This window comes from Molothrus aeneus, chromosome 8 (assembly GCF_037042795.1).
Source record: "Molothrus aeneus isolate 106 chromosome 8, BPBGC_Maene_1.0, whole genome shotgun sequence".
NCBI lineage: Eukaryota > Metazoa > Chordata > Aves > Passeriformes > Icteridae > Molothrus > Molothrus aeneus.
In genome coordinates, this window is record NC_089653.1 from 23499247 (window position 1) to 23512389 (window position 13143).

The 13143-nt window shown below is 43.2% G+C and overlaps 1 protein-coding gene across 5 annotated transcripts in view; it reads left to right on the forward strand.

Moving 5' to 3' along the window:
- The window catches only part of WBP1L (WW domain binding protein 1 like), a 59206-nt gene that overhangs the window by 40034 nt on the left and 6029 nt on the right, over positions 1–13143 (forward strand). For 4 of the 5 annotated variants that reach the window (XM_066554625.1, XM_066554627.1, XM_066554629.1 and 1 more), the window contains one exon: positions 4477–4579. The exons of the other annotated variant lie outside the window; for it this stretch is intronic. In XM_066554625.1, coding sequence (XP_066410722.1) covers positions 4477–4579 — 103 coding nt within the window. The remainder of the gene's footprint in view (positions 1–4476; positions 4580–13143) is intronic. 5 annotated transcript variants of the gene reach the window in all.

Consider the following 13143-nt stretch of genomic DNA (forward strand, 5'->3'; position numbering starts at 1 on the left):
TGTTACTCTATAACGTTTATGACATGTGAAAACGAATCCAAAATGCCCCGTCTTAATACGAAGGTAAGGTCTTAATACCAGGTAAGGTCTTCCCAGCTCAACCAGTTTCATGACAAGAGCTTGTACCACATATCACAGATTGTTTCTCTTGAACTGGGCTGGGAGGGAACAAGGGAACACAGGCTCCACGTCTGCAGTGTTCTCCCCAAACGCTCCAGCTTTTTGTGTGTCAGGGACTGAGTGATTCCAGTTTCTCAGACCAACTCCTAGGATAGTACCAGGAGGCAGTGATACAACACGCAGCCTAGGGTACATGCTGAATTACAGGACAAAGTGAATCCCTTGAAACTAGCTGGGAATCTCCTAGGCTTTGCAGGTGGCAGATAATGGACGGCATGTTCTGGCTTCTTAGTTGTGAAACAAGACTACTCTGCTCTAATGGAGCTGAATGCTCTTTGAGACCAAACCCATGTAGATCCTTCTTAGTAATCCTGCCTGGAGGCATCTGCAGTTAGCTGAACAAAGGCTGGTGGGGAGGGATGTGCTTGCTTGCCTGGACAACAAGAAAACGAGACCCTCCTTCAGCAGGGAAGCCCACTCTGGAATGTAGTAGCCACTGGCTATTGGGGAAGAAAGTGCTTTTGGAAAGAAGCCCTCCCCCTTCCTTGTTTTAAGGCTACCTTAAAAATATTCCAAAACTCTTCTGTAATAGTTCAATAAAAACTCCATGCTGGTAAGAATGACTAAAAATTACCATTACAAGTGCTGCTTGCAGTGGAAATTAAAAACAAAGGCAGGTCAATAAAATATGAGTGCTTCAACTTTATGTCTATGAGAGTTTTTTCCACCATATATGTTTTTCTTTATAAAATTACTCTTTCAGCCCTGTGCCTTGTCTATGGCTCTTAGTGTGAAAAAGGGAATAGTACACTTTCATAGCACAAGCACTTGGGATATTGTTTCCAGGAGACATTTAGCCTCTAGATAACTGTATTGCTGATATATCTTAAGTAGTTAGTGTGGCAGTCTATCACACAAAGAATGCATGGGAGAAGGAAGTAGAAATAATAAAATGCTGCTGGTATGAAAAGTGCAGCCTGAGATTTAAATAGAAAGTGAGGTCATATCCAAGAGGTTGGAAGTAGGTAGAAATTTCCTAACAAAGAGTGTCATGGTCTCTGTCATGGCCAGGGTGGCTCTACATAACCTCTTCCTTGACTTGCAAAAAAGGATCAAACTGTGTACAGTGGCTCAGCTTTTCACAGAAATGAGTCTTGACTTAAAAGAGGAAAGGAGACTGAAACACGTGTTCCAAAGGAGTCACCTGTAACATATCCCAAAACAATGCTCTCCCTGTGCCAGAATCTTTCCCTAGTAGACCTCTATTAGTGAAGATCTGTTGCCTTTACCTTTTATCTCTTTCCCTTTTATCTCTTTCCCTGTGCCAGGCTGTGTAACCCAGTGTTAAGAGGTAGCCATGCTCTGCAGTAGTAGGACCATGTGACCTGCTGGGATCCTTTCCAAACCAAATTATTCCTTGATTCTGTGAAACTGTTTGGAAACACGGGCGACAGTTCTGGGTCTGACATGTGGCCCCCTATTCTGACAGCTCCATGTTCCCAAAAACCTGCCGGTGGCTGGGCTGGCAGAGGGCAGCAGAAAGGCTCCAAAATGAGCTGCTTGGACTTTGAGGAGTGTGGCTGGTGGAACTGCAAGGACTTCAGAACCCCTGCTGTTCTGAACTGTGGGAGCTGAAAGCCAGCTGTGGGACTATTTGAAGGTACAAGCACATGTGCATTAGCAGGGAAGAGCTTTTGTCTTGGTCAGTGTGTAAAAGAAGCTCTGGACAGTAAGATTTAAACTCTGCTCTAGATGGGAAGCAGGATGTTGCCTGAGACTTGATCTCCGGGAAGAACCTGCAGAACACCATCCTAGCTGCTCAGGATCCTCTGTTGAGAATGTCCTCACTCATGTTGGCCAGCTGGGTTAACAAGGAGCAGCCCTGCACATAAGCATGTGTGGAAAAGTAATTTCAAATATAATGAGGTTGGCAAGAGGGAGTCAGTAAGTTCAAATAAAAGGATGGTGTGATGAAAGTCTCTGAAATCAGTAGTGCTGCAAGTTTTTAAGTGGGAAAAATATAGTTGAAGATGTTACGATTTGCTGCTCCCCAAAGACACTGATTTGTTCCTTATTGCTACTCTTTGAAGCAGGCAACACTGAGTGGATGAAATTTTTGGGGAGTAAGCCAGAAAGTGGTCAAGGATGGATCAAGTGTGGTGATGCAGAGAAGATCATAAAATGGCACTGTGAGACTCTGGTTTTTCACCAGCTCCATGTGATTCATTTGCTGGCTCAACAGGTCACATTGATCTTCATGTGTCACAACCACAAACCTCAGCTAGTCATTCTCTGACTTGAGCATTATCAACAGGATTGCAGTTTTGCAATGGCATCTTAATTTCTCAATTGTCTTCATATGAGAGCCAAAATCTATGCTGTTCATCACTTACATTAGCTCTGCAAAGCAAACAAAAATGAGGAAAAATGTAAATAAACTAATAAGAGCAGATAATAGATGTGTCCTAGTTCTAGTTCTTTTGCTGGCTAAAATTACTATTTTTGGAATGAATAGCAGGCTTGAAGCAGAAAATTCTGTGCTGGCTCAGCAAAGTCTCCTAATAGTTGCCACCAGTTAGAGATGGAAACACCTCCTTACCATATAGGAAAATGGTGTTTTTTCTACTGTTGACATGCCAACTCTCAAAGCATGCCAACATCTCAAGAACCAAATGCTTGCTTTAGCTGCCTGTGGTACTTGGGCTGGTCTGTCCAGCAAAATGTTTGTCTCTTCCTGAAAAATAGAGGCAATTGCCTCTGTGGATGAGTTTTAAAGGTGCTTTTTAGAGCCTTTTGTGGAAATCCTGATATCCATGGAAGTAAGGGTAGCAGTGCATCTTATGCTGAGTTGTATTATCTGAATTGTGCCCTCACGTGATCAAAAGTTGGTGTGACTTCTTAGGAGAAAAGAAGCGACAAGGGGTCTTTCCTGTTGAGCCTCAGATGGCAGGAGGTTGTTCTGCTTTTAGAAGTTATGTTGCTTCTGTAATTTGGGTGCTTAGGTGAGAGACTTGTGTTGGGGAGGTGTGGCTCCAACCAGGGTGCTGTGTGGTGAGGAAGTGCTGGTTCTCCTCCAGATCCCCAAATACACTGAAAACTTAATGCAGGACTCTTCTGCATTGAAGCTACTGCCTCACATCACTTGTTCAATGAGGTGGTTCAACATTTGAAATGCACTTGGTATTTTGCATGTGTGGTGGCTCCATAGAAATTTGTGAGAAGGGTGGCCGTGGTGGACTCACATAAATAAGAATAGTGCAGTTCAGCCAGTGCTGGGATCCACAAATTTGCATCCCTGTCACCTACTGGTGGGGTTCTGTTGGGCTTTAGTGGGTTGGTGTTTTCTTATTTGCAAGTTGGTACTTCCAAAATTATTTTTTTCAACACAGCTTTCACTATAAGCCTACCCACATTTTCGTTTCCTTGAAATAAACTTCAAGTGAAAGAAAGTGAAAATAAAAACTTTGTTACAGTGGTTGTAAATAATTTAAGAAATTAATCAATTTAATTAACTTAAGAAACATTTTTTTTGTTCCTTAAATTCCATAGTGTTCTTTGAACTCACAGGTTGCTCCAAAACCTATTAGAGGATGTACAAACCCACAGCCTGTAAAATACTTTTGTTTTCTTGTGTTTTATACTTTTTACCAGCCATGTTTTCAGACTAGCAGGAAAACACAGACTTCTGAGAAGTGGTGCACCATGTGGGGAACTGAGACCTCACAGCATAGACCTTTTCCATGTTAGGTGTCTTGAGGACTTGCTGGGTGATTTGCTACAGCTGATTTGGCTCTGCTTCTGGACTACTTTCTATTCCAGGAAGAAGTTTTACAGGAATGCTGATCTTCCATAAAGCACATGGCTAATTATGAAGAAATCATTTTAGATAGGAATCTTGCAGGAACATATTGTAATTATCACTTAGATCTAAATGAATCCAAGCAGTCTTTTCTCAAATTATGATGTTCCCTTTATGAATGCTTTTCCTCCACTTGGCATTCAGCCCCGTAATACAGTGATATTGTGTACAATGTGGAACAAATGTCATCTCTTCTTCTAAGAGAATGCCTGGCTCCCAAACTGTGGTAACTTTTAGTGGAAAAGGAGAAGGATAATGAGACAGCAACGCTCACTAGATGCTAAAACAGTGTAACTCATGGTTTTGGAGATATGGGGATTTTCTTCTGAATGGTCCTTTGTTTTTTGGTGATCCTTAGATGTCTTTTAACCTCCTTATGTATTTTAGAGTTTCCAAAGACCATAACTTGTACTTTTCAAATGCTTGCAGATCATCGAGTAAAACATTTACAAAAGATACTGACAAAGCATCTTAAAAGTGTGTCTGTTTAATTTTAGGACAAGGAAACCTGCATGGGTGTCAACAATCAAAGTTACATATGTGAAACGGGCCACTGTTGTGGACAATCCCAGTGTTGCAACTACTACTATGAACTCTGGTGTAAGTCCTTCCATTTTGTATGGCTTCCCTTCCTAACCTGCATGGCTCTTGTACCACACTACAGGTCTGGCTTGTGTCCCCTGGGGTTTTGTATTCAGCCCTTGTTGTGCATTGCCATTGCATTTCACTGCAGCACAACCCAGAGCTGATGTGATATGACAAGGGAATAGGGTTGTCACAGTGGGTGCTTTCTCAGGAGTAAGGGGTCATCTTGGCCACTGTTGTTTGCTCTTCTCACTGATTTGGGTACTCAAGATGACATTATACAGGAGTAAGGAAACCAGCTTGAGGGAGAAATGCCATGTACACAACATTAGAGCCTGACACACTCAAACAGGGAATTAATTCACCGTCTTTTATCTATTGGTTTTGTTCTTTGCGAGCACAACAAGTTTAAATTTTTAAAGATGTTCTTTCAAGGAGGAGGGCCAGTGTGCTTATTCTCTTCAGGACTATTCAGAGTCCTTGTGGAGAGAGAGTCTTGGGTAAATCCTGTGGGTTTGCAGTGGCTGAATGTTGTACTGGGAGGATCACACATTGCCCATTGCAACCCTTCTTATCTCCTTTTTCCCAAAATGTGAGATTTAAAAATAGCGAAGTTTCCAGCAAATGGCTGAGCGACTGTACCTGCTGAGTTCCCTTAGATGGCAGCAGGCAAGTCAAAGCAGGTGGTCAGCAAAACTTGATTAAGATACATGGAAAAATGGGAAGTTGAAAGCATAAGAAAGTGATAAATGCTGAGTTTTAAAGGAAGACTTAAGCTTGTTCAGTCTGATGGTGTCTTCTTTCTCTAGGAGGGACACCAAAAGTTGAACGTTGATGTTGTGCTGTTGTACTGCCCTGAGCCTAGGCTGGGAGGGCATCTCTGCTCCTGGAATTTGGAAATGTGGTGCTCTGAACATTGTACCCCTATATTAGAGACTGGAGATACTTTCTTACCACACCCAATGGTATCTTCTAGTTTTTATGCAACTATGATTTCTACTTAATCCTTCTGTTGTGCCCACAGTTTCACTTTCCCAAAGGAGCTGTGTGTGGAAATGTGTTACACATACAAAGATTGTCACTTAACCTGGATCCAAGGACAGGAATAGCTGACGCTTCATCCTTTAGTCTAGAAACATGCTTTTACTTCTCAAATTAGCCAGTGAAGTATGGGGGATGTGGTTGTACACTGAACAGGACTCTATAGGAAGCATCTTCAAGACACTGATCAGACTCCAGTGGCTGCTATGTCGATACTAATGGCAGGATTTTAATGTATTGCAGACCTTTTACAGCAGACTTATTTTCCAAAATGTCCAAACAGTTCAGTGAACAATTCAGGTTAGGGAGCCATGGGGCAGCTCCAGGGATTGTAGGAGGCTGAGAAACAGGCATGACTATATTGGAGCCTTGGAGTGCCTGGATCAGATTGTAGCAGTCAGCAACACAGGCCAGACAGATGGCAGGAATTTTTTCAGGCTAGAGGGGGATGCATGGACAGGGCAGCGTGGGGAAGGTCAAACCTGGTTTTGCATTTGTGTGGGTGGGAATCTAGAAGAAGCTGCATGTGTGCAAAGGCTCACAGGCTCCTTAGCAAGCAGGATCTAAATTGAGCAGCAGTGTGGAGTGCAGCTGCACACTGGAGCTGGTGGCACGGTCACCATGTTTCTCCCATGGACATCTTGAAAGAGAGGCTTGGTTGGATTGCATACAAACAGTCTGGTCCAAGCAATAGCCCCCTGCCATTTTAATGGGATGGTTTAGCTGTCTTTGTGCTCTCAGTATGGCACAGACTTTTATACTTGGCAGTGCCTGGCTGCATCATAAAAGTTCTTGGAAGACAAAACCAGATTTTGTTAGAAGGAGGCAGAATGTTAAAGGCTTCTTTTTAGAGCAGACTCACAGGTCACAGTGAGATCATGGAATAAACATGTTGGTCACACACACTGCTGGATGATTCCTCGGGGGAGATAGGTTTCTGTGTGTTCACATTTCTTCTGCCTCACAGGGAGCATTGTGTACCACACCAAAATGAGGGGAGTAATTAAAACATGAGACCTTTTTTCTAGGCTTTTTGCAAATTCAGGCAAACATCCAACACTGATATAAAATCAGTTAATGTTTTCAAAGCTTGTTTTGCCATTATGAATGGTAGGAAGAAAGTTTCCTTTGGATGGGAGGGGGTCATAGAGGGAGCATGTCCTTTAAACCCATATTCTAGGGCTTGTGAGCTTAGCTGCTGCTCAGCAGTTGTGGAGCATCTTTGATAGGTACATATGCTGAGGCACTCTGAAGGCCTTCAAGGTGAAAAGTGGTCATGGTAAATATAAGTAGTCTTAATATGAGCAGTGAAGAGCAACAGCTTTACATGCTTAGGAATAGATCAGCTTTTTAAAAGTTAATAATAACTTGCGGTTAATGAGCAGTTAACATAGCAGCACCTTTTAAGTATGGCTTCGTGGTTGTTCTGTTTTGATTTTAACCAGCATATGCATGTACTGAAGTAGCTTTTGAGAAGCTTTTGCTTCTCTTGACCTTCTCAGACCACCAGTGTGTGTTTCAGACTTTTGTGTGCCTGAAAATAGACCTTCTTGATAGTTGTGTTGAATTAAATCCTGGATTTATCTGCCACCACAGCTTTGTGGGAAGAAGAAGCAGAGGAGGGTGGCATTTGAAATGGAAAGGAAAACTAGTTGGTCTTTGCTGGACATGTGTTCTGAAACATGATCCTGTTTTGTGGCCACTTGGAATTTTTTGTGTAAAAAGGACCTTTTTCCCTGTTACAGAATTTGAGGGAAGTTTGTCTTTGAAAATGGCTGATCTCAGCAATTCTAGGCAGCAAGTAAGATTGTGGTAATTTTAAACCAGTCCTTGACGGTAGTGGAATAGGATGTAAAACCAAAGTATTATTTTGTTAATGGGTGGAGTGGAGGAATGGAGAATATGATATGCCAAGCAGGTGGACAGCCTATGTTTAAAATTAGATAACAGCCCAGTTCAGATTCCCCACCCACCTCTTTAAAAAAATAAAAAATAAAAACAGTGCTGTGTTGCCAAATAATAAAACTATATTCACATTTATAGATATAGGTCTAATGACTATGTAAAGGTCTAATTAGTTCTTAAGCTTGGTAGCTGGTATCCTGGTGAGGCAAAAGCTGCGTTATGTCTTTTTATTTTCTTCGAACATAATAATAAAAAATAAAAGGAAAAACGTACTTTACTGTTGCATTTCCTCACATAGGAAAAGATGTTTGAGTGGTGGGTGAGCTGGGTCAGCATTTTCATTGAACAATTTAGCTGGACTCCCCAGAGAACTCATGGTCCCCAAGGGGAAGAATGGCAGCAGCCACTGGATTTTGCTTTCTAGCAGTTTTTATTCAGGTATCTATGATGTGATTGTGATTTGCTGGAGTTTTCCAATGTTGGCCTTTTTCCAGGCCTGACAAGTGTCTTATTGCTTAGACATTCCAAAATACCACTTTTCAAAATACAGGAGAGAAGGTAATCGAGGAATGCAGTTCCTGTGTTTTGCAGGCTAAGAAGTAAGGCTCAGAGGTTCTGGATTTTGCCAGGTTTGAGAGTATAATGTGGACTGAACACTAAATCCAGGTCTGCTGACATCCATCCTTGTGCCTCTCCTTGCCTTTGGAATCATTAAATGATTCCAGAGGCTCTAAACACAGCAAGCAAAGCTGTAGAAAGTACATTTCATTGTGTGGTTGGAAAAGTAGTACACTATGCTTCAGGAATCATGGAGCATGGAAACAGGCAGCTGCTCACTGCTTGCAAAAAGTTGTAGGATTTAGAAGTTGGAGGACTTAGCTGGTCTTGGGTCATGTAGGTACTGCACAGCAACCCAGCACTGGTAATGCGTGAGCGTTCATATATTGCTTGTGTCTGTTTTGTTTCTTTGTCTTTTTTAGCAGTGATACTGAGCCCCTCTGTTTCTGAAAGAAAGAAAGAGAAGAAAAATGATCTTGACTGTTTAGGTCCTAGTGGAAGAATTGTACGGGAAAAAATGTTCTGTTTGCAAGCAGCACAGTCAATGTTTTTGCTGATTTTGAACATTCTGCTCATCTCTGCACGCTTCCCCTTGGAATCGCTAGACAGCTCTTTTCCCAAAAAGCATGCTGCCAGGAAATTCTGGCAAGGATCCGCTTAGCTGCTGAAACTAAAGCAACTGCTGTACCACGTACATATTCCAGGAGGTCAGCTTTATAATAGGAATTCATGTCCAAGAGTTTGCTGCAGTCTCCAAAACACTCAGTCAAACAATGCACCACAGTCCCATGTTTTCGTCCTTACCCCATGTTGTCTTATCCCACAACCTTTTTCAAAGAAAGATTTTTGCCGCTCCTTGCCTTTCACCCAGCCTTCTACATGGTTGTACTTGCTTCTCTTTCCTAGGTGTCTCAGACTTCCCCTTGGGCTGTTCTTTCTCAGCTGTGCTGCAGCAATAACCCTGCCATGACAAAGCCTCACCAACAGTATAAGGCAAACAACAGATGTCACAACCGTGCAGAAACTCTTTATAATAAATAGGGTCACTGAGGGAGTTATTTCCTGATTTACTTGGACTTCTTGTAGCCTAATCCAGACAGCCAAATCACCTTAAGTTTGTTTTGGTCTGGCTCAGTAAAATTCTCAGATCCAAAGCAGAAGGCAAGCTGTCTGGCATTGCCTGGCTATGCAGATACTGACTTTTGCCCTATGTGGCTGCTTCCACCTGTGCTGTGCTAAACAGCCTGGAAAAAAGGCAAGAGGACTCCTAGTGTTGTTTCACCCTCTGCCCTACATACCTCCAACCCAGCTTGTCACCAAGTACCTAGATCTCTTGTTCCCAGATGTTCAGGACATGGTCTCAGCTGGATGTTCCACTCTGGTCTTTGTTAGACTATTGTTCAACATGCATTTTACCAACATAGATCTCTTGGGAAGGACTGGACTTAAAAATGTGTCATCTGGAGCATGGGAGCAATTGCCCTTGAAAGGCTCCCTCCCTAGGAGAGAGGCATAAAAGCAGTGTCTGCAGATTTACTGCCTCACGTTGACTCTCATTGCACGATGGGCAAAGGATTTTTCTGAAACTTGTGTTTTTTCATGTTATCTCGTTGCAGTGGGTGTACCATATGGGCACTATTCTGAAAACTAGAAACCAGTTGCAGTTAACATGTATCTCCTTTTGTTACCAGTTTGGGAGCAAACAAGCAGGAGTTGGAGATGTCTTCAGCTTTTTTCTTTTGCCACTGTACTCTACAAATATTCAGTAACTTTTTCCTGCAGTGAGGTCAGGCTGGGACTGCAGTTCCAATGACTTAAACTAACATAAAACTGTCACTGAAAGTCACAGTCTTTCTCTTGCTGCTGCTGCTGTGTTTGCCAAACGAGTTTCAACCTGCTCTGGTTCCCTCAAACCAGTTCAAACCACAGTTGCGCACAACTTTGTGCCAGCGCAAGAAGAGGTGGAGGAAGCAGCAGGAGGTATGGTTGGGACAGGCAGGAGAGGATCGCGTCATTCAGCGGCTTCTTTTATTCCTTCTTAAAATGTTCATGGGCCTAAGGCCTGGATCCTTCATCTGGCATTCTTGAGCAGCAGGGTTGGCTCGTACAGGCTCATGCCTGCAGTGGCAGGAGATGATGTGACCCCTCTGCCAAAGGACACGATTAAACTCCAGCACATCCAGGTTGTAGTACCAAGTAAATTTCTCTTCCCTTTTTTGATTATAGTGTTGGCCCTGTGAAGACAATTTTTTTCCAGCCATGACTGACTGTGAGGCCACCATTTGGGACATTTCTTAGTCAATGAGATTGTCCCACTTCTCCTTCTGTTCAGAACCAGCTCTCATGGAGCCAAAGCTATTACCCAGATGCTTGTCGGGCAGACACAAAGGCACTTCGCAGTATGTTTTGGCTTGCTTTTAGGGGATTTCCTGCCAACAGAGCCATGGCATTTGCCCAAGTTTACCATGAACTTAAGGGCAAATTTCTCTGTTCATACCCTTGGAACGCTCCAGAAAACATTTTCCATTTTGCACAGGATAAAAGGAGCTTCCCTCAACGGCATTGCTGATGGCAACATCCCAGGCAGCAAATACAGTACAGCATCAAAGCAAACATTGCTCCCTCCTTTTTCATGAGGAAGGAGTGCTCTGGTTATTAAACTGTTTTATTCTTATTTTAAAGTTTGATCAGAACTATGGTTAGTGTCCTAGAAGTGGTTTTCTTGAAGCATTAAGCATGTTCTTTCACAGCTGGTAGGAACTCTGGTGTATGACCATGTGATGGGACTCCCTTTCCCAAGAATGCTGTAGATGTAGCAGCAGCCTTCTCTTTGTTCAGTATTTCCTCTGGTTGTGAGAGATGGCTTTCACAGGACCTGATTCCATTCCCAGGTGTTTTTGCAGCTTCCATTCTGACTTCCTGAGCTTCGTGCTCATGTCAGGCTTACAGATTGGTGCTGATTCTTTTACTTTCATTAAAGATTTTGGTGCTCTGGCAGGGAAATCTTTTGGCAATAATCAGCTCCTTGGCTGTGTCTGTTTCACCTTTGCTTCCATCACTGTCCACCTGTAGGCATCACCAGTGAATTTAACAAAAAAATATAGTCGTGTTTCTCAAGACTCAGTTGTTTTTGGGCTGGAGAGTGTTGCAGCTTCTGACTCTTCCATGAACCAAGAGCAAGACTGAAATTGCCTTCAAGTCGAATGGTCTCCTGGTGCCTGTTTCACTCCAGACTGGTACTTTACTTCTGCTCTGGTTGTCCATCAGAAGTTGTATTTCCAAAGTCACTGTTTGTTTTTTATCTGTCATGTTGTCCTAAGATTGCCACAAACTTTTGTTCCCAGTGGTCACTGCCAGGTGGCTGTGGAAAATACTCTCAAATCAGACATTTAATGGCAAATTTGGCTCAAAATGTGTTTCCCAATCATTTTTCCTTTTCCAGTGAGTGCAGCAGTAACTCAACACAATGCTGGTATGAAAAACAGCTCATATCCATTTGGGAAGAAAAAATCTTGAAGAGCAAGAGAAAGGCATTTGGCAACAGTGAAGGCTTTGGGGGACATTGAACACAACCAGAAGCTCAGTTTTACTTGGCTTTTAGAGGCTTTTTAATGCCAAACTTTAGTTGCCTCCATACATCTTACCCATTTTCATCACAAGGCAGAATTGGTACCTGTTTTTACCCTGAAGGAGGTGTTAGTGTATGCTGCTGCTGTGCTTGGCCCCTGCGTTTCCTGCTCATGTTGTGTTGTCTTTGGGTGAATTTGCAATTCCCCTCCTGCCAAACGAGCTGCTGGCTGCACGGGCCAGTGGTCTGCTCAGCTTACCTCCCTGCTGCTGGTTTGAAGCCAAGCCTCACCAGGTGTACAAATGCACAGCTCAGTGCTCAGTCATGAACATCTTCACTGTTCACTCCATACTTTTAGACATAATATTTACAATTGCACTTGGCCTCGGAGCATAGCTTTATTCCAAATAAATGACCATACTGTATATTTTCTAGGCTTTTGCAATTTTCTGTTCTGCAGCCAAAACTGCAGCTGTGCCCCAACTCCTGGCAAAGGAGTGTTGTAGAGCCTTTTATGGAGTCCCTGAGCTCCCAGCACGGTACTGGGCTTGCAACCAGAGCTGCACCCGGTCCTTCTCCCAGCACTGGCACTTCTGCCCAAGTGACAGCCAGGGAGCCCCTCATGTGCCTCAGCTCCCATGGGTGTCTCATGCTATTGCTTCCAATGCACTGGGGCTTTCCAGCCCTGCAGGGCAGATGTGCTCTTGGGTGCCAGGGTGGGGACACAGCCATTAGAGAGGATGCCAGAAGCCAGGCCAGTGTATGACTCTGGTGGGTACATGCTGCTGATCTCCTGTGATCATCCAGGCAAGTCCTCCAGGCTCGTGCTGAGTCCTCCATCCAGGCTTATGCTGAGTCAGGAGTTGAGTAATTCCTAGAAGCTCTAGGAAGTGTCAGTGGTTAATGAAACCAGGCAATAATGTGGTATTAGTGGGTTCTTTTTCTGGAAGTTCTCATGAAAAACAACAGATCTCATCTGCTCACATTTGCGAGCGTGCACAGACCCTTTGCAGGAGAATGAAGGTGTTGTTCCTGGCACCGAGGCCAAATTGCAATGCACTAAATTATGGTGTGTTTACTTCAATGCCACCTGCGGTTTCAGTAGGCTCCAACATTAATTTATTATCCTAAGCTGTTGTGTGTTGTTGCTGCGTGTTAACAGAATTGCCACACCTCTTTGCAGGAATGGCTGAGCTTACTCTGACCCCTACTCTGAGCTTGTGCATCAGTTTGTGTGCAAAGCACTCTGGGACTTTTTTTTGGAATGGGTAGAGGAGTTTTCTAAAGAAATACTTTTTTAATCTTCTGGATGCAGGCTTGGGTGGGAGCAGTTATTCCCTGCAGAAATATTTGGCTGCTGCAGCTGAGATTGCTTAACAGTGGCAGTTCTCCAGGACATCTTAACTAATTAAGTGCTGCTTGCTACCATTGTATCTATATTCCTTGGGAAAGGACTTGATCAAATGTGTTAAAAAGCATCTGTTTTCATAACTGTAGCTAAAATCCC